General features: G+C 36.2%; 3 protein-coding genes across 3 annotated transcripts; 2 read left to right on the top strand and 1 right to left on the bottom strand.

The window, feature by feature from the left end:
- The first annotated feature begins 6571 nt into the window (after window positions 1-6571).
- On the top strand, window positions 6572-9995 carry LOC137735499 (ras-related protein RABF1). Its single transcript, XM_068474930.2, has 8 exons — window positions 6572-6841; window positions 7140-7216; window positions 7822-7905; window positions 8094-8188; window positions 8369-8474; window positions 9225-9314; window positions 9412-9498; window positions 9692-9995. Exons 1-8 carry the CDS (start codon window positions 6817-6819, stop codon window positions 9746-9748), a joined length of 621 nt encoding a protein of 206 aa, XP_068331031.1. The 5' UTR covers window positions 6572-6816; the 3' UTR covers window positions 9749-9995.
- Window positions 9996-10677: 682 nt separating this feature from the next.
- On the bottom strand, window positions 10678-12009 carry LOC137734391 (F-box/kelch-repeat protein At3g06240-like). The gene has a single exon (XM_068473667.2). The coding sequence runs from the start codon at window positions 12007-12009 to the stop codon at window positions 10678-10680; it is 1332 nt and encodes a 443-aa protein (XP_068329768.2).
- Window positions 12010-16980: 4971 nt separating this feature from the next.
- LOC137735497 (U-box domain-containing protein 14) lies at window positions 16981-21325 on the top strand. Its single transcript, XM_068474929.2, has 4 exons — window positions 16981-17504; window positions 19121-19237; window positions 19477-19890; window positions 19977-21325. Exons 1-4 carry the CDS (start codon window positions 17223-17225, stop codon window positions 21057-21059), a joined length of 1896 nt encoding a protein of 631 aa, XP_068331030.2. The 5' UTR covers window positions 16981-17222; the 3' UTR covers window positions 21060-21325.
- Window positions 21326-21475: the final 150 nt, after the last annotated feature.

Below are 21475 nucleotides of genomic sequence, written 5' to 3'. Positions count from 1 at the left end.
GGTGATTAGTAATGATGATTTTCCAAGACAGCAGGACAAAATCCCCCTTCCCCTCGTGCGGCCCTTTTCACTTTTTCAAACAAGAAAATGTTTTCGCACCGAGGATTCTCTTCGGATCCTATTTGCAAGGATCCTGGGATCCTCAAATCGTATTCGTTCATTGTGCATCGTAAGATCAGTTTTTGTTAGATATTATTTATATTTAATTTTAAATAAAAATATTTAAAATTCAAATACTATTCATATTTAATTTTAAATAAAAATATTTAAAATGATTTCTGACCGCACGATGTACGATGAACGGATACGATTTGAGAATCCCCAAGATCCTCACAAAGAGCATCCGAAGAGGATCCTGATTCATGTTTTCACTCCCAAAGGTCTGGCTTTGTGCCTTACAATTTTCACCCTACCTTCATTTTCTATAGAACATTCCTTAATTACGAGATTAAAATTAAAAGAGAGAAGCTAAGACCATCTCTAATGAAAATGTCAAATTATAAGAGTCAATTTACAATTGATAGCTGATGTGATAATATGAAGTCTTAGGTCAAATTATGTACTTCTCAAACCGGATTGTCAAATGTTATTTTCTTATTTAAATAAAGCTTTAAATTGTTGTAATTATTAAAAAAATGTTGAAACAAAATTTGTATTGGTTAAATGTTAGTAGAATAGGGGATCCACCATTAAAATGAATTATAAATAAATTTTATATTGATGTCAAATTTGATTTCAAATCACAAAACCTTCAAATCCAGTTAGCAAATAACACTTCGGTTGAAAAGGAAAAGGATCCGGTAGGGATCCCATGGTCGTGACCGTTCATCGTACAATGTGCGGTCAGAAATCATTTCAAAATTTAAAATTTAAAATTAAATATAAATAGTACCTAACGAAAACTAACCTCACGATGTACAATGAACAGTCACGATGACAGGATCCCTAGAAAAATGATCCGGCGAGAATCCTTTTCCGATTAAAAAGACTTTTGATGTTAAATATGCACGGTAGCATTCCACCTAGGATTTTGGCATCTCCTTTGGAGATATTCTAAGGAGACTCTTTCAAAAGTGAAACCCTTGGTAAAATCTCTGTCACATCATATTTTTTGCAGAGTGAAATTAGGAGTAGAATTCTCTCTTTTCTTTTTTTTCCTCCCCTTCCCTCCTCTCCTATTTGAACGGTCACGGTTAAACCACGTCAACATATTAGATTAATTTTATATAGAAAGAGAAAGACAAAATAAAAAATGTGAGAAAAAAAAGAAGGAAAAGGAAGAAAAAAGGAGGAGAAAAAATTCTAGTCCGTGAAATTAAGCGTCTGATGGAGGCAGAGTGTCGCATCTGTGGCAGGGATCAGTCAGTGGAACCAATTATGGTTATTCATCCCAATTGGGAATGGTGTGAAATGGGCAACATACACATGCAGCATTGCCAGACTTGTTATTGCATGCGAGTCTGTGGCAACTACTCCAGCTTTTGCACCTTACGTCGGTGAATTTATACGTTAAACCCATGCAACAGAAAACTTTGAAATTAGGTTGGCAACAATAATGCAAATTGGTATGCGTCAATTGCATTTTGTACCGCAAGGTTTAGAGTCATTTGCACGATGAGTCATGAAGTTTTAAATTTCGTATATTATACTACGTGATTTTTGGATTGTACCAAATTAATTCTTTCATTGATTTTACTCTCTAGTTAAATCTATTAAGTGATGACGTAACATATACTACCCACATTTAAACCAACACTAACACTTTCATGACCAAAGGGGTTAATTGGTGCAATGAATGTGTGCTTCAAATGTAAGTCTAATCTATGTCACGTCATCATTTAATGTCAAACAGTTGAATAATACATTATTCTTTTATTAATTAAAATACTAGGTAGTACAACCTGACTAGACACTAATTAAAAAAAGAAAAAGAATAATTGGGAGTTGGTCAAGTGGGAAAAGGAGAGAGAAAGTCCTTCTTCATTGGAACCAAGGTCAAAGAACAGCAGAGCTATGATAGTCTTTTATGCGTTCCTCTATCTAATAGTAGATCTTTTTTCTTGATTCAAAGTTTCTATTGCACAACATCTACACAGCCATGATAATCTTCTCTCTTCTACCACCTGTCTAAATTGTTGGATGGCCCTCGAAGATCCTCACAAACGCTTCTTCAAACTTCCAAACGGTTCTGGAAGCAATCGGGCCCATGAATGGATCCACCTCTTATTCAGGGTTCGGTGGAGGCTACCCTTTGTTATCTATCAAGGACTAAGAAACATGAATGTTTTGTGCGTAACAAAAACGGTGGTATCATCAGAAGGAAAGGACCCATTTGCTTTCAGTCTTCAATGAAGTTGTTCCCCTTAAAGTGGGTTAGTCTAATCAGCAATGCCACACATAAAACTCCAATGGCTCGTTACATCTTTTATTTCAAAAACTAAATTACATGTGCCAACAGTAGTCAGTTATTTTTATTTCACCTAATATTCTCGTCACCTTAGATATGCAGGCCTTATTGTTGTTCTATTTATATCTCCTCCATTAAAACTCCGCAGAACTAGTGCTTGTTTGTGTATATCTCACGTAGCCAATTGTTCTTCGGAACCAGCTAGTTTTTAGTTCAATGATAGTTCTCTTTTCAGATGTACCATAAGTTTTAAGTTCGTATCTCCCATTCTACGTTGACAAAAACAAAAGTACATATATTTTGGCTAATAATTTTGTAAGTGGTCCTACGTACAAATTCGCTATTTAGGTATTCGCATCAATTCGGATTTCTTTTAGACTAGAAAGAGTTATCATAAAATGTGAATAACACTTAGATAAATAAAACACATGAGAAATGAATAGAGATAATGCTTTAGATGACAAGACTGTTGAATCCCACATCATACATACTAAAAGATAAGTAATAATTTAAATATTCTAACTCCATTCTAACTAACATCGAGGCATTTTATGATAAAACCTCACACCTGAGGGATTGTGCAGATAGTAATTACCAAGTTAGGGACAATATCGGTATTGTTGGAAGTGGGTTGTATGACCCGTCTCTCTGATAATTCTACATGGTATCAAAGCCAGGGAACGGGCCCGTATTATACAGCCACGTGATGGGTGGGCCCCCTTGGCCCCACACGATGATGGTGGATCCCTTGGCCCTGTGTGTAGGGTGAGTCCCCTTAGCTCCACGTGGTTGCCGATGTGTGGATCTCCCACGTGTGACCCACTAATTGGGTCCCATGTGAGGGGGCGTGTTGAATCCCACATCGTCCATACTAAAAGATAAGTAATAGTTTAAGTATCCTAACTCCCCCTAACTAATTAACACGGAGGCCTTTTGTAGGTGATAATTACCAAGTTAGAGATAATATCGATGTTGTTGGAAGTGGACCGTATGGCCCGTCTCTCTGATAATTCTACTAAAACGAGACGAGCATCCTACCATGCATGCATGGTCTGTAAGACCATAACGTGAAATGGCTGACAAAATGTCCATATACAATCTCCCAACTGAGTTAGGCAAAATGAGAGCTTGAAAGCATGTGTATGTGTTTGTACGTTTGTGGTGGGGTGTTATCTTGTTAGCATCTGTGTGGTTATAAAAACTGGTAACATGTCGAATCCAATTAGCAGTTGAGAGGTCTCACGAAAAGTCATCACATTCAAAAGCCAAATTAGATGGATAATACAGCTATATTCCCTCATAGAGTAAGTGACATGTTCAAAAATCTGTTTAGATGGAGTTTCAAAATAGTTGTATATAAAGAGGGAGAACGATAATAAAAAATATATCCAAAAGAATAGCCTTTGTTGATGATCTTAAATCAAGAAAATCCGCTTCGTAATTATATGATTAGGGTCTTGATACAGAACTAAGATAGTAAAGGCGTTTGGGCTAGAGACTTGGAGCGGATTATTAAACTAGAGGTTTGGTCTCTATAGGGGCGAGGTTGAGCTGGTCTATCCCTTCGCGTGTAGTTTGTGTAGTTCCGTTACAGTGTCTCTTTCTAATTCGCTTTTTATTTTCAAAAACTGAAAACTAAATATTAATTTTAAAAATGAAAGAAATATGAAAATATATATATACTTAGCTTAGATTTAGAAATGCTCTAGTACTCCAATATTATTGAATAGGAATTGTTGGGTAGCACCAACTACTACAGTTTAAAGATTGGAGTGTTAAACTAGGAAGGGGAGACTGTAAGCAAAATGTCTTTTAACAGCTGAACAATCAATGATGTTGCTTTAGAAAGGACTCCAATTATTTGACTTCAGGTGGGATTGTCCCCTAAAAAGTTGCTTAGTCTACTCATCAGGACCTCCAAATATCACCCAAGAATGTCTATATTTGCTTATTTCCAACCTCACATACCGATGGGATATATCCTTCATTCCTTTGCATTCTCCATATGCTACCTTCCACCCTAGACTATGGTCTACAGCTAGCTAGCTAGCTAGCACTTGGATATCGATCAGGTACAACCGATGCCAACCATGAAAAATTTGGACTATTTTTTTTTTGGAGGGGGGGGGGGGAATAAAGTAAATATTTAAAGGGGAAAGTTTACGGGGGGTAATGTTTATGTTCCTCCTTGACAAAGTATAACTTCTTTATTTTTTATCAATAAAATTCACTTGTACCCATCTTTTCAAATAATGCAAGAAGTTGTATTTTGTATTTGGGAAAGTTTTGGATAAGATTTGGCTGCCAGGAAATAAGAACACTTAAATTCTTAATAGAAATGCTAGCAATCTTCTTACTTACATTCTCATTTCAACCTTCTCACATCTCTTTATGTCACGTGTACTTCATTAGCACTAAAAAAAATTAATTATATATGTTAAAATCCCTCTAATTTTATTTGGGTAATGTTAGAGAGACTAACTATTTAGACAAAATTTCGTAAACCAACTTTTCTTAAAGCGCCTCAAGAAAGGTCTTTAGTCTCATGTTTTGAAGGTGTATTGGTCTAAAAAGTTGGTCTACCTACATTACTCATTTTATTTAGGTAATGTTACTAACTATTTAGATCAAATTTTGTAAACCATATGACTTGGTTGTTAATGATTGGATTATTACTTTAACTGTTGATTAACCTGCATATTTCCTATTAGTGACACATCACATAGTTTGCAAATTTGGCCTAAAAAGTTGGTTTTACCTAGCATTACTCACTTTATTTCTTTGTTAGTATAATTAAAATTTTAGTTAGTCATCCAAAAAGTAATTAAAGTTAATTTTGTGTGTAATGGAATACACATAGCATGTGTAGAAGTGAGAAGGTTGTAATAAAAAAAGTAAGCGAGAAAGTTGCTAGCACTCCCCAAATTCTAAAGCATTGTGTGAACTGAAATTTGGATGCTTTAGTGATTTGGGCCAATGTATGAATTTGAATTGAACAAGCAACATAAACTTGGCTCGAAGTTCTTAATATTATTAACTAGTATGAGCCGAGGAACACCAGGCCCAAAGTTTAGAGTAATGCCCAAATATATGTTACTATTGTTGTAGAGTGATTATCATATGTTTGTTCTTCTGCAAGTTTTGTAGGAAAGATTTGAGGAAAGCAATGTTCAACATGCTTACAAGGATTTGAATTATGGTGCTGATTTTTTTGGCTCATTAGTGTAGATCTGAGTCTTCATAAACCTTTGTGAACCTCCAAGTGATTAAGTTAGTATTTTAGAATTTTGAAGTCCATTAGTAGTTTTCTTTGTGCTCAGCCCCTCTTGCCCTATACAAAAATAGTTTTCTTTTAAAAAATGTATTTAAATAAAAGTCAACAATGCCAACAAGTCTTGACCCAAATAAAAAGAAAAAAAAAAGCCCACCAAAGAAAAAGTATGATGAAAGGAAATGTGAAGTGATTATTAAAATTTAAGGCATGTTTATTTAACAGAAATGATAAATTAAGGGATTATTTGATAATTATTTTGTTTTCTGTTTTTAAATTTCAATTTGTTTTAGTTTTTTTTTAATTGAAAAATGAAATTTTAGATTTTTTCAATGAAATGGTTATCAAACATCCCCTAAAAAAGTTGGCAAAACTTATAAATATGATAAGGGAATAAAATTATTAGTCCCCCTAGTGTTTTTTTTTTTTTTTGGAACAAATTGGTCCTCCTAGTTAGATGTGACTAGTTGATCAAATTCTTGATATTCAGATATTTGATTAAGAAATTTTTAGAGAAACTCACATTTTCTGATTCTCTATATTTCAAACGCAGAAAATTAAAAGTGAAATAATTCTCCTTCCCACATTTTAGTAAACGAGAAAGACTAAATAATTGATCAAGGGCATGCATATGCCCCTAAATTTATTTGCTAGATAATATATAATCTTCATGTTTCTTAAAAGAAAAGGCAAAACATAAATTGTCTTAATTTTATTGTATATTTCAAATTTCTAAATTCAACTATTATTAGTACTTCAAAAATTTCATCATACACTTCTCATTATATATTTCTTTCTAATTACAGAAAATTTAAAATGTAAAATAAAAATTTTTGAGTGTCAATAACTATTCTGATTCTAAATATACAAAAACAGTTCGTAGGCTTGTAGTTGACTATACGTTAAAAATTAAGTGTGCTCTTCTTCATTACAAAGTTAGTTTGTACCAGCCATTAACGACCTAAACTTATACCTCCAATAACCCATAACCATCTCTGCAATTTCATTCACCTTCCCTGTTCCCTCGCTTCTCCTCTCCTCCACATAAACCCTAGACCCACATCCACTTCACACCTACCTGCACGTGGGCACCGATTATTTACAGTTGCATATTCAATAAGAACATCAGAGGCTCACAATGGGTTGCTCCGCCTCCCTTCCCGGTAAATTCGCATCTAATTTTGGATCGTTTTAGGGATTTTATTTCTAGGTTTTACTGTTTCGATTCGATCACATTGAAATTTCCATCGGGTCCTCTTTATTTGGTCTATTTCCTTGATTTCTAAGCTCAACGAGATTGAATTGACACAGAGAGAGAGAGAGAGTGAGAGAAGGGTTATTTGTTTGCTTAATTAGGATTTGGGTTTCGCTAATTGCTTCGATTGTGATTACCCTTTTGATAATTTTGTTCCTTTTTCTTGTGTTTTTTAATTTGATTGAATGGGGATTGGTTGCTTGCAGATAGGAGTTCAGGGCGGTTGGCCGGGCCAAATTCCGAGAACGGTGGAGCTTCTGATGCCAAAAATCTACGTGTGAAGGTACTTTTTAGGCTAAACTTATGCTATTAATGATGTTACTGTCACTTATATGGAGTTAACAGTGCTTGATACTTGAGTCATTACCAACTTCTGCTCATTTGAAGGTTAGTGTGGGTGTGGAAAATGCTAACTTTAACTTAACATATATAACTAGTGTGTTTCGATACGCTTAACAGTTTTCTACGTGAATCTGATACATTAGGGAATGCGTCCCAACAGCGTACATTAAAAAAAGGTTCCAGAATTTTTGGATTTACGATAACACTAGTTTCTTGACAATCAGTTATTTATGCCCGATCAGATCTTTGAAATTTATCAGATAAGTTGTCTTCTGCAAAGTGGTAGTAGGTGGAGCTCGAGTATATTGGCAGATGTAGAATTTATTACGGAGTTCAGTTAAGCAAATGTTGCCGTTAAAAAAAATAAAAAATCAGTTGTGAGATGCATTCAGTATTGAAGTTTAAGGGGATTCTACTTATTTTGTTTAAAATTTTGAAGAACAGAGGACTCTTTGTATAAAATTGATAAAAGTAATAATGTCCATCATGGTTTATATAAAGCATATGACTGAATGCAACTAACCTTTCATTCTTGTCACTCTTCAGCTAGTTTTGTTGGGTGATTCTGGTGTTGGTAAAAGCTGTATTGTTCTGCGTTTTGTTCGTGGTCAGTTTGACCCCACATCCAAGGTAAGGAACATGTTACTGCTATATGTTAAATCTTAATCACAAGTAGATCTGACGATGTTTTACTTTCAAGAAATCTTATGGTCTATGTACCCTGTTTTTGGGTTTCAATATCTAGCCTCTCCGTTGAGGTACATGGAAGCTAATATGATGATCATTTACTCAAATTCTCTGGTTTTTAATATTTCCAGGTGACTGTTGGAGCTTCATTCTTGTCACAGACGATAGCTTTACAAGATTCTACAACAGTTAAATTTGAAATATGGGACACTGCAGGCCAAGAGAGGTATTTTGCCAATCGTTTTAGATATAACACTAGTTTACTGGCTTATGGTGAAATTTGATCCTATGTTCTTGTTTCCAAGGCATCCTTCTTTGCCCTCTCCTGTACTCCTTCCTGGATACTTTCTCCCGCAGTGTACTCCTTTTGCAGAATTATATTGATTGTTTATAAACTCCTATTCAGGTATGCTGCATTGGCCCCACTTTATTATCGGGGTGCTGCAGTTGCAGTTATTGTATATGATATAACAAGTCCAGATTCTTTCAACAAAGCGCAATATTGGGTTAAGGTATCTTTTACGAAGGCACACAAGCATCAATTGTGATATTTTTGTTGTTTCTTTATTTAGGTGTAAATCATTTCTTTTTGTGCAATGGAAATCATCCTTTACTCTTGCATCCACGTTTAGCAAGCAACAGGTTTGACAAAGGTAAAAAAACTGTTTAATAAACTATGAGGTTACAAAATGGCTTCAATAACAGATTTTTTTACCTCATCAGTAAAGCGTCATATAGTCTACCATCAAAATCTCTATTTCATGATAAATTTGTAATTATAAAGACAGGTTTTTAAACCGAAAGTCAAAATTTAGAGTGTTATTTTTTGTAAGTTCTTAATGACAGGTAAAAGTAATGGTTAATTTCTTTATTTATCTCGCAAAGACTTGAACATGTGGGACAGTGAGGTTCCAGTTGGCTGACTAAGAACCTCTAAGCCAGATTGTTGTCGATGCTCAAAAGATCCACTTAATGTGTTATAACTACTCCACGCATTATAGTTTTAATACTAAGGAGGAAGAGCAGCTAACTGTATTGAACTAGGAGCTAATAATTGGATGTTTGCCTATCAATCTGCGTTATGGAGCTTAAGCTCTTATCGAATGTGCAACTTTGCCTTGGTAATTTGCCTTGCTACATGGACTTCACCAAAAATCCATTTTGCTTAAACTACACTTAAATTATTTCAAGTTTTCTATAACTGGTTTTTGTTGGTGCGAATTTGCGTTTTCCAACAACTGATAAATATTAGCTCTGTACAGGAGCTGCAGAAACATGGGAGCCCTGATATTGTCTTGGCCTTGGTCGGTAACAAAGCTGATCTTCATGAGAAACGTGAAGTTCCTGTTCAGGTGAGTTCATTACCACTCAATCTAGTGCATCTTCTTTCCATGTATTTGCAAAATAGACATTCGCATGACTAAATAAACATCTGTTTTGTTTGTAAAGGATGGCATTGAATATGCAGAAAAGAATGGAATGTTCTTTATCGAGACATCCGCAAAGACAGCAGATAATATTAATCAGCTGTTTGAGGTAAACCCTAGTAACGTTTATGTTTCCGTCATAGGATATTTCTGTATTAGCCATTGAATTGTTATTTACAGTAGACTCCGTACAAACTTCAGGTTCCTGCCTTATAACCCAGAACTTTAAATTAAATTATAAACCCTTAAATCCGAAGCTCATCGATTACTAGGAATGCTGACACCGTGTCTTGTTTTGGCAGGAAATTGCCAAGCGACTACCCCGTCCAGCCCCTTCAACAACGCAGCAGAATCCGTGAAAGCTGATTAAATAAAGAACTTATTCATGCTAGGGAGACTTACTTTCCTTTCTGTAATTTCCCAATTTGTGTATATTGTGAAATAGCTTGTAGCTTTTGCATTTTGCTGGGCTGTGGGTTTCATCCGATAGTTTCAGTTGGAACTGCATGATCGTACTTTAATTTGCACACACTAATCATCTGTAAGTGCCTGGGAAGCCACATAGCTGATCAAAGTGTTAATAATCTTTTAGACATTTTTCATCAATTTGGTTTTCTTGATCTTCCAAAGCAAAAACAACGAAGATGAATGATAAATTTTCGCACATGAATTTATTTGTTTGATATATATTCGAACGGAACATCGTGTGATTTTACATAAAATTTGATTTTAACAAACATCATGTCGGTACGATGGAGTAATATTGTTATGGAAAAAATAAGTTACATTTAGTCAGGGCGACATGGACTGTACCCCACCTCTTGCTTGCTACTAAGGGAACACTAAAGCCTTGTGTTGTGCGACCTTGATCTAAAGTAAAACCAACTCTTCCCCCTCCTGCTTCTGCAACATTAGTCAGATTCTCTTGAGACATGAGGATTTCAGTAAGCTTTAAGAGTACTCAAGCTCTCGGTACAACTGAATATCGCACCTCCTACGAGTTCCGAAACTCATTTTAGATCATGTAATACAATAACGCAGGTTTTGGGGTGGTTGTAGCATAAATCGCAGGAGGAACCGAGTTTATCTCCAGCCATAAGCTTGTTCCCAGTACAAGAACTTCAGCCACGAACTCCAATTTCTTGTGCCACGGGTGTTGTGGATCTTGGTCATCCGTTTCATGTCGAGAAACACGAACAATCTTGTAGGTGTTGGTTATGCTGTCAAATCCCATTCCGTACCAATCATCGCCGATCAGACGTGTATTGGCTCCTCTTGCGAGTTGCGACTAGTGGAAAATCTTTCCCGCTTGCTTTTCCAACTTTAGCCCGGTCTCAATAGACGGGGAGATTTCAGTAGCTTGTTTTGCTTCAACCAAATCTCCATAATTCCTGAGAGACATCAAGCTCTCGGTACAAGTAAAGATCCTCTTATAATACTTACTACCTTCCAGTTTTGCAAGATTCATGGAAATACATGTCAGATCCAAGAAGAATATACTTCTATTGGTGTGATCATAGCAAGTATCCTGGAAAAATATACCATGCTCCCATTCACCACATGCCGACACATGAAGGTTCCGAAAAGGATGTTTCATATCTATTTTGTAGCTCAGCACCCACTCTTTCTTGTCATAGTTTTTCAATTCCCATATCTCCATATGAATATCTGACGAACCATCCACTAGGGCTAATGATCCTCTCAAGTTAAGCAAGTGAAAAAGAGCGAGGGAGGTACCCGACTTTTTTTCTAAGGTGGGGTGAGGAGTCCAATAAAACTCCTCTTTCTTGAAGTCGAAAGAAAGTATACTTGGTAGATTGCTTTCTGCTTGGACAGTTGAATACTCATTTGGACGAAGAACCAACCAATGCGTGTCTCCATATGCAGATGCTATTTCGTTGGAGAACCGGAGGCAAGGAGGAAGAACTGAATATATCTCTCGCCATGAGCTTGTGCCAAGAACAAGAACTTCGGCCACCGATACCATTTTCACCATTTTGTTCCACGCAGGTTTCTCATTGGTATGTTGCGAAATATGAACAACCTTGAAGTTGTTCGTTAAGCTGTCAAATCCCATGCCGTACGAATCACATTGGCAGCTGAGACCTGTATTATTGGCTGCAGGGAGCATTAGAACTTCCCCCTTAAGAGGATCCAATAGGAAAGGTAGGTATGCTTTGGAACTGATCTTCCCTCGAAATAAAAACAAATTGCAAAAAGCAAAAGACAAGATATATGGAAGCCTGGACCAAACCCCGAAAATATTTCCATGTTTGATCTTTCTCAAGGTGGTGTTGTCGCCATGGTATATTAATGGGTGCGTAATATTTCCTTTACCCTTCGAGGATTCGATGAGAAGCATAAGTCGAGGTACTTGACGAGGAACATTACTGGTACAACCACTACTACTACTAAGTAAACGATGCGTGTGCAGTGTAACAAAAGAGAGGTCGTCAACCATGTCTAAGAAGGCCTTAGATACACTCTGGATGCTACGAAGCGAATTTACGGGCAGTCTCAAAAGGATGTTGATAAGGATTTCAATGGGTAGGTCCATCAACTCTGTGTCGTTGTTCATATTGTTGCAGGAGCTGTGCTTCATTCTCTTCTGGGTCCTCATCATCAACATATGACAGTCAGAAGGACTACAACCCTAATTGATAACAAAGCAGATTTTATATTCAAGAAATTATAAGTATACAAAGATATGCTAAGCTAGCTAGAAATTATCATATAAGTAATAATTTGGACAAGAGAATATTTGTACTTGTGCCAGAGAATTCCGGATGCTGCTTCTTGAATTTTTCATCCCCGTTTTTAGTATACCTGCATTCCAAGATTCTAATCCAACTCAAATTAGGATACAACCTCCTAGACCTAGACCCAATGCGTGTGGGAAATACCATTAAATCAGGAAAGCGTACTGCCAGATTGCGGCTGCCGCACCCTTTTCCGCAATGGTAATTGCTATCCAGTATCCACCCAAAAACACTAGGCTAGCTAGGGTTTCCTATCTGTTAGGTTTTAGTTGAAAGTTTGAAGCCCTAGTTGCATGGTTTCGACCACTTCGGTTTGTTTGCACAGAACTTATGCTAATACTATATAGTATTTGGTTAGGGTTATCAATCATCCCTCAATTGCCTTCTATTTACTTATTTCTTTAAATAACCAAAACACAAGATTACAGTATGCTCGATAATCATTTCGTAACACAATAGTTCTCTTCTCTAACGTTGTACTTCAATGGCCAAACGCCATGATGTCGGTGTCAAAGAGTAGGGTTGTGAAATTGAGGAGCTTGAATAACGAAATACTCGAAGTAGAAGAAGCTATATGTGGTAGCGCTGTCGGAACCGATAAAATCCCTAGTTGACGTCATCGGTGTCAACCATGTGATACCATTGCCAGAGGTCAATTCCAAAACCCTAGTCATGATGATAAGAGCGGTGGAAGATTAAGCATAATGCTTCTTATCATGGTGTTACTAAAAGCACAACAAGCACACAACAACTAATCAAAGATTGGGAGGCTGAATTTGTTGAGGAAGTGTCCAAGCCAACGTTGTCATTAATCTGTTATGCACCGCAAACTTTCTATGCGTGAAGGAATTGCAGGATCTTATGTTTCAAAAGGTTGCAGATTTGATTAAGGTGAAGACAGTTGAGGAGATCTGCGAGTTGTTTCCCGTCAAGCATTAAGATATGGCATTTTTGAGGAAATATCAAAATGATTTAGAGTGGCCAAACTCAGAGACCACTACATCGATTTTCATTATCAAAGACCAAAATAAAGAATTATGCTAATCTCAATAACTATTTTGACGAAAAAACCTTAAAATATATACGCAATAATGTGATTCAAATTCGACTTTACGCCAGAATCGAACCTAAACCTCTTACTTACAAGTGAAAGAAATATCACTAAACTATAGTACTAACTGACCGTTCGAAATACAAGTTAATTTCTTAAACTCAAACACATGTCATCAAAGTTAAATTCTTCAATTAACCTCAAGCACTTCTATGGCCCGGCTTTTGTATTGAGGAAGAACGAAATTCAATTAGAGTTATCTCATAGATTTGAAAATTAATTATCTTGAAGAATTAATTAACGATCAGATTTCAATTATTGTGAGATAAGGATAACATCAAATCTTATCTAGTGATCAAAATCGTTGTGCTATCAGGTCTCTTGTGACCTTAGGGGAACACGACCTATTCTAATACAAACGACATACATTAGTTTTCATTATGAGGCCCAATAGCAGGAGAAAAAATTGTGATCTCTCGTGCTAATGACACAAGCATGGCACAATAACTTGTTTAAGTTTCAAATAGATGGGTCGAATGATTCAACAATGATATTGTTCCCAACTTAATTACATGTATCTCAACAAGTGTGAGATTTTATTATAAAAGACATCAGTGTAATTAGAAGATGAAACCATTTCTACTTAAATTATAATTTGTTTTGTCAAATCTCCAATTTGGGATTTTCAACATAACTAAAAATTAACTTTTATGTTAAACATGATATGAATATAAATTTACTTATCGTTCCAATTTTATCAGATGTCCCGGACTAAAGTTTGATCTCTCGGTGATGATTAATTATTTTACAAGTCAAAAGTTAGTTTAGGCTAATTTCAATAGAGTAATTAATTAAAGTTGGATGTACAATTATTTGGTTTAATTATTCCTTTCAACCTGAAAAGAAAAGAGCGTGTACGGTCCAGATCGAATCGGAAGCATGACAGGGACCTGCCGATATCCAGTGATTGACATTCTTCATCTGCCCAATAGAAAAATAGAAAACGAGGGTCGTGGGTCCCTACCTTACTAAATATTCAGGCCGCGGATTGGTGTGTCCATTCCACGTCGGCATGATCGCGACACATTGCGCTTCGTTATTAGGCGCCGGCTGGAACCTGTTCTTTGGAACGCGTAGTTGACTGACCTGGTGGCTTCTTCATTGCTGGCTAAGCTTAGCTAGCCGGGTTGTTATTTGGCTCCTGTCAAAAATTGGCTAATCAAAATAAAAAGTAATAGCCAGGAGACTCTTGTTTTCGAAAAAGGATCATCGTCGGATTTTTTTTGTGGAGATCCAGAAAATTTTGTAATCATGTTCGTTTATCGTATATCGTACGATCAGTTTTTGTTTGGTACTATTTATATTCAATTTTAAATTTTAAATGATTTCTAACCATACAATATACGATGAGCGACTATGATTGATTAATCCCGAATCCCACAAAGAGGATTCGGAGATGATCATTTTCCCTTGTTTTCAACCACCATGGGTGGCTGAATGGTTTAGAATGAATTTCAGACCTGTATTTCACACGACACATCTTAGAGTTCGATTATTGGTGCTCGTAAATCGCAAGATGGTGGCCAGGGAAGCTTAAATGCCTTTATAAGTCTTCCAACTCCCGAAAGGGAGGTATGTCGTGGTGAAACCATCAGCTGGTCCCCTTTTTTAATTTTTTTTTTTTTTTTTTTTTTTTATATTCTTCTTTTCCTTCATGAGTAAAAGTATATAATATGTTTTTTTTTTTTTTTGAACAAACGATATTATCTACACTAAGAGGGGGAGGTGGGCTTAACCTCATAATGGGTTAACAATAATGTGATTCGAATTTTCCTTTGGTAAGAATCGAACCTAAGACCTCTCATTTACAAGTGAAGGAGAATACCACTAAAAAATATTAAAAAAACAGTATACAATATGCTCAAATATTGGGGTGCAACTTCAAAGCTACTCAGCACTCAATGTTGGTGTTTTAGATGTTAGATTTAATTTCCACCAATATTAAATCTTTTATTATCAATCTCAGCCATTCATTTTCTACAAACTACGCACAAATATCATTGAAGAAAGATTCCACAAGTTACAATTTTATTTTACAAATGACATCAATTCAACTTTTAGTGTTACCAAACTCATAAAGCGTTTGAAGCTATTGAAAATTTGAAACCCACAAACTCCACCCTTCATAACTCGTAAACCTTATCGCATGTCAACCTCTAATGTCGACTTAGTCACTTATTTTGATTAGACTACGAAATTAAGATAATATCCCCCCAAAGGGATCATAATAACATACAAAGCATTCAAGATTAGTTGCTTATTAAAGCTGATAAAAAATCACATTCATTCAATTTCTCTCTCTCTATCAAACAACTCATGATGGATTAATGTCACCTTCAATTTCCATCAATAACTCACATTGTTTAAGCCATAAAATAAACATCAATGCAAGATTGGAAGAGCATGGTAAAATTTAGATTCATACAGAGGAGAGATTTTTTAGTGTATCGAAAACATGGTCCGATATATCAAACTTCATAATACAAGTAGTTGGATACTTAATTAAAAATTTTAACCACTTATATTATAACACTTAATATATAAAGTAATATTTCTAGCACAATAAAAATTTTCTCTAAATGAAGAAAAAAGAGACGAGTTTTTGGCTTAAGTTGAAGCGGAGCACAGCTAGCTAACCGTCTGGCTAATTTACGGGCGGGAATGAAAACTAGCACAATTGGGAGGACTTGGCCAAGTTACTTGTTAAAGGTCAAAAATACCCCTTTTTGATGGATGCAAGTTATTAAATTCATATTTACAAGTCGGCGGGCCGACAAAAAGAAAAACAAAATATTAATATATGACCAGATCAAATTTCAATCCTACTTTGACATACTGGAAAATGGGCAAGTGAGAAATTTTCAAATTTCAAAGATTAAGGTGTTGCAACGAAGAAATGAATTACAAAAAATCAGATAAGAGAGATCTAAAATGACGACTTGAAAGAAGTAATTTACATGCCTTTTATATACCTTTGTACCGTTCATGCGATGTATTTTTTAAATTCATTTTCCCTAACTTTATACAATTTATTTCTTCTTCATTTTATTTAAATATTTTAGAATTTGAAAGTTTCTCGTCCAAACATACCCTTACAATTCTTAAGTCAACGTCAAGAAGTTTCATTATTTTCATTTATCGTCACAAATATTTATTTTACTTAAATGCATCTGCTTTGATTAGTTCTTTTGCAATGCAATGTAAAGGGCAGTTCCGTCGCAAGGCAACAAAAATTTGGTCATAAGTGATGTCATCTGACCGTAACACCTAACCCCATACAAGGATTAAGCAATGACTTCCTAACTTACCATGACTCCATAGTTCAATCACATTAGTTGTTCTTTAAGCAAGATTTCTACCTAGTGGAAGAATGTCTCAACTTTTAAGGCATACAGATATGATAACTTTTAGTTGTTATCGATTAGTAAAATATTTGCGTATATCTTATAGTTGATGAACACCTTTTTTATTTTTTGACAAGTCGATATTAACCTAAATTACTCCATAAGGAAGAGATTTAGAAGACTCAAACTACAAAAGGAACTATTCATATATTTAGACTCTGAGTTATTAGAAAACGAGCACATACCAAGCTATGCACGATTGAGAAATTGTTTTAGTATAACGATATTATTTACAGTAAAAAATGAGATATTTAAATTAAATCACATAATAAGTTAAACATAATAACTTTTATTAATATTTAATTCGTGGTTCACAAGAGTTGAAAAATAGACCAAACTCCGACCTTTGGCGTTACCATATATATCCACAACAACCACCTTCTTCTTCCAGCACCAGCACCATCCATCGCGTTTACTTTTACATTCCAATTTTGCCCCTTTCTTTCTTCACACCGCCATCCCAATCCCAATCCTTCAGTTTGCTCATCTGGGCCTTCTTCGTCTCCCCTAAAACCTCCAGCTCCAGCTCCTCCCAGTACAATTCAGCTCTCAACCCCACATGGGTCCAACGGGAGAAGATACGAGCGGGTCAGTAGTGAGTCAACTCGCCGAGTCGGTGAAGGCGATTTCCGAGTTGCCCGAGTGCCGAAACGCGTTCAGGAAGATGTACGGCAACTTCGTGCGGAGAGTCAAGCTTTTGAGTCCTCTGTTCGAGGAATTGAGGGATGGCTATAAACAGCTGGGAGAAGAAGAAGTTGTAGCTCTGGAGTCGCTGGGGGAGGCTTTGAATTCGGCAAAGCAGCTCATCAAGTCGGTCAACCAAGGGAGCAAGCTTTATCAGGTACTTGCTTTGTTTTGTTTGTGTTTTTCAATTTTCTGTTTTCTGTTTGGTTGCTGAGAAAACGAAGGAAAGTGGAGAGAAAAAATTAAAGTTTTGGGTTTTGTAGCATTTGATGTAGCTAGGAATTCTAAGGTATTTTGAAATTCCCAGTTTGCAGGAAACACAATTCTTAGCCAAGGTAGAGAGTAAGTTAAGGAAAACATGGTAGTTGCGAATGTGGTTTTAGTTCGAAAAGGATTCGGAAAATTGTCGATCGAATATATATTGCTCAGGTTCTGTCCTTTTTGTTTTCTGATGGAAGGAGCATAATACTGCAATGAAAATGTTTTGTTCCTTAGGGGATGTAGTCAAACTAGGATCCGAGAGGACTTTAAAATCCTAGCGTAGTCAATTAAAAGATTTAAAGGATTTTGAAATCCATTCAAATCTAGGTGTAGTCAATTAAAGGATTTAAAAATCCTTTAAAATCTAGGTGTAGTCAATTAAAAGATTTTAAACGATTTTAAAATCCATCCAAATCCAAGTGTATTCAAAAAATTAAGATTTTGGAGGATTTCAATAAGTTGTGGATTTTGTGGGATTTGAGAGCCAAAAGTATATATAACCAAAACTAAAAAGAATCCAACCTCACACCCTAGGATTTCAAATCCTTCCACCACAATGCACCACAATCCATTCAAATTCTTTAAAAATCCATATGAATTTTGTAAGAGTCCTTAATCCTCTTAAATCCTATCAAATCTATCACTTTTAAAATCCTTTAAAATCTTTGTTTGACTACACCCCCTTAATTAGCAACAAACAGGAATTAGCCCTACTTAGTTATGCTGTGTAGCTGATCTAATAAGTAGACAACTCTACTCAATCATGTAAAATACACCAAGAAACCAAGGATATTGACACATTTTTCACGGAAGCACCAAAATGATTTACGGTGGACAAACTTAGGGACCATTTTTATCGATTTTCATTGTCAGGGACCAAAATGAGGAGTTGCCAATCTCAGAGACTATTTTAATTAAATAGCCAATTAAGGACCTCTGCGTGTTATTTTGACCTCCATGTTTGTTGACTTAGAAAATTTCTCATCTATGCAATGTACAAGTTAACGCTGCATTATTGTTATTTAACAGTTTTAATAGTTTATTGCCAGCTTAATTAAGTTGCAGTGATACCCTTTTTTTTTTTTTTTTTTTTTTCTTAATTTTGTAAGGACTGAGTAACTCGACTTCTTAGAATGTAGTGCTTTCATACGAAGGAGGTTTTGGAACAATAGGTTGCATCTTCTCGCATTCTACTGTGATATCCTGAATTTGAACTGAATATAATGATCAAGTGTAGTACTAGTGTTTACGTTTTCACCGTCAGTTCGTGCTTTCATTTCTTCCGATTATTATTTAACATATAGAAAGTGAGATTGACATCCTCCAAGACGGGTAGATGTCCTTTACATGCACACTTGAACTCTGGTGTAATAGCACTAGATATGAGCATGTACTTTACACGCACACTGGGAAGCAACAGAATATGAACATCAATAAATGTTTTATTTACCAAGATGTATGCTAATTGCTAGTCAGGGTTTTAAAGGTAGACAGTGTTTTCTTATGTAACAGGCTTTGCAGAGGGACGAGATCATTGATAAGTTTCACCAAATGACGGTAAAAATTGAAGCAGCATTGAGTAAAATTCCTTACGAGAAATTTGACATGTCAGAGGAAGTTTGCGAACAGGTACATTTACAACCCGCATTCCACATTTGCATTTGAAGAAGAGTTTGAGCAGAAAATGACCCATAGTTTGTCTTTTCTCTCTTTGCGCTTTTTTTAATGCTGCAACTATGCAACAATGAGAGAGAAAGCTCGTTCTCTTTGCGAGCAACAAATTATAAAACGCATAAAATAGTGTCAAATTATGGATTTTTTCACTTTCAAAGTATTTAACAAGAAGTATCCCGTGTAATTTCTTTCAGATTGAACTAGTGCATGCTCAATTCAAAAGAGCGAAAGAAAAAAAGGACTGCCTTGACTCACAACTAGAGATGGATTTAGCTGTAGCAGTAAGAGACACAGATCTTGACCCTGCAGTAATAAAAAGACTTTCAGAGAAGCTTTACCTCAGAACCATCAATGATTTAAAGAAAGAGTCACTTGCTTTCCATGAATGGGTTATCGCAAGTGACGGAGATCTAGGGGACCACTTTGAAAAGATGCAATCTCTGCTTAAGAAGCTAAAGGACCTAGTGCTTATGGAAAACCCAGAAGTCGACAACTCAGAACATGACAAGAGCACGGTCAAGCACAGATCTCCTGTCATCCCAGATGATTTCCGGTGTCCAATATCACTAGAATTGATGAAGGATCCTGTGATTGTCTCTACTGGACAGGTACGTCCTTGAACGTCTTTAACAATGTACCGCTTTGTCAGTTTCTCTATTGTTCTCGTGGTTAATGATTTCACCTATTTTTGCAGACATACGAAAGATCATGTATTCAGAAGTGGTTGAATGCAGGACACAAAACTTGTCCCAAAACACAGCAGACATTGTTGCACACAGCCATAACACCAAACTATGTTTTGAAGAGTCTAATTGCTTTGTGGTGTGAAAGCAATGGTGTTGAGCTACCCAAAAAGCAAGGGAATGGTAAAAACAGAAAAGCAGGAAGCAGTATTTCAGACTGTGATCGTGCTTCTATTGCTTCCTTGTTAGAAAAACTAGCAAAGGGGAACTCGGAAGAACAAAGAGCAGCTGCTGGTGAACTCCGCTTGCTGGCAAAGAGGAATGGAGATAATAGAGTGTGTATTGCTGAGGCAGGAGCCATTCCTCTCCTTGTTGAGCTCTTGTCGTCTGCTGATTCTCGGACCCAAGAGCATGCCGTTACAGCACTTCTCAACCTCTCGATAAATGAGAGCAACAAGGGAGGGATTGTAAATGCTGGAGCTATACCCGATATAGTAGATGTTTTGAAAAATGGCAGCATGGAGGCTAGAGAAAATGCAGCTGCAACCCTTTTCAGTTTGTCTGTTGTAGATGAAAACAAGGTGGCAATTGGAGCTGCTGGAGCTATCCCAGCCCTTATAAAATTGCTGTGCGAGGGGACACCGAGAGGGAAAAAGGATGCAGCTACCGCTATTTTTAATCTTTCAATCTATCAGGGAAACAAGGCCAGGGCTGTAAGGGCAGGTATTGTGGCCCCACTGATGAGATTGCTCGAGGATGCGGGAAGCGGGATGGTGGATGAAGCGCTAGCGATCCTGGCCATTCTGGCTAGCCACCAAGAAGGGAAGGCAGCAATTGGTCAAGCTGAGCCAATCCCAGTTTTAGTGGAATTTATAAGAACAGGTTTCCCACGCAACCGGGAGAATGCTGCTGCTGTGTTATGGTCGTTATGCACAGGTGATTTGCAGCAGTTGAAACTAGCAAGGGAACTCGGTGCGGAAGAGGCAATGAAGGAATTGTCGGAAAATGGCACTGAGAGGGCCAAGAGAAAAGCTGTAAGTGTTTTAGAGCTGCTTCAACGCGTCGACGATGATTTTATTCCCCAACAATGCTAGTAGGATGAAGAAAGTGTAGTTCTACTGTAATATACGCAATGTTTGAAATATCAATATGTAAATTTATGGATATATCGATGCATGTATCGATATCAGTTGCCAAAAGTTGTGGAAATTTGCAATGGGGTAGGTATATCAGCTCATTCAGATTTAGTTGAAATTAGAGAAAAATTTCTCAAAAATAATTCAAAAGTTCGAAGTATGCAATGAATTCTAGCAAAATTTCTGTAGTGAATGAATAAATATCATTGATATTGATTTTTCTATATTTCATCGATATAGGATGAAGTTTGCATTTGAACCCCTTCTTTATATAGGTTTTTTATTTTTGAATATTTAGACAAAAATATCGAAAAAATTTTAAACATTTTAAGCACTGAATATCCAATATCAACATATCAAGTGTTCAAAGTTGT

Source organism: Pyrus communis, chromosome 7 (assembly GCF_041283825.1).
Source record: "Pyrus communis isolate YQ-2024b chromosome 7, ASM4128382v1, whole genome shotgun sequence".
Lineage (NCBI taxonomy): Eukaryota > Viridiplantae > Streptophyta > Magnoliopsida > Rosales > Rosaceae > Pyrus > Pyrus communis.
This window is presented reverse-complemented; position numbering and strand designations above follow the sequence as displayed.

What these genes read in the sequence shown, in the direction of transcription:
- LOC137735499 (XM_068474930.2), top strand. Translation starts at nt 6,817, where the DNA reads ATGGGTTGCTCCGCCTCCCTTCCCG. An exon ending in CCAAAAATCTACGTGTGAAG is followed by an intron (nt 7,217 to 7,821) that starts GTACTTTTTAGG and finishes GTCACTCTTCAG; the next exon opens with CTAGTTTTGTTGGGTGATTC. An exon ending in ATATTAATCAGCTGTTTGAG is followed by an intron (nt 9,499 to 9,691) that starts GTAAACCCTAGT and finishes TTGTTTTGGCAG; the next exon opens with GAAATTGCCAAGCGACTACC.
- LOC137734391 (XM_068473667.2), bottom strand. Translation starts at nt 12,009, where the DNA reads ATGAGGACCCAGAAGAGAATGAAGCACAGCTCCTGCAACAATATGAAC.
- LOC137735497 (XM_068474929.2), top strand. Translation starts at nt 17,223, where the DNA reads ATGGGTCCAACGGGAGAAGATACGAGCGGGTCAGTAGTGAGTCAACTC. An exon ending in AAGGGAGCAAGCTTTATCAG is followed by an intron (nt 17,505 to 19,120) that starts GTACTTGCTTTG and finishes CTTATGTAACAG; the next exon opens with GCTTTGCAGAGGGACGAGAT. An exon ending in TGATTGTCTCTACTGGACAG is followed by an intron (nt 19,891 to 19,976) that starts GTACGTCCTTGA and finishes CTATTTTTGCAG; the next exon opens with ACATACGAAAGATCATGTAT.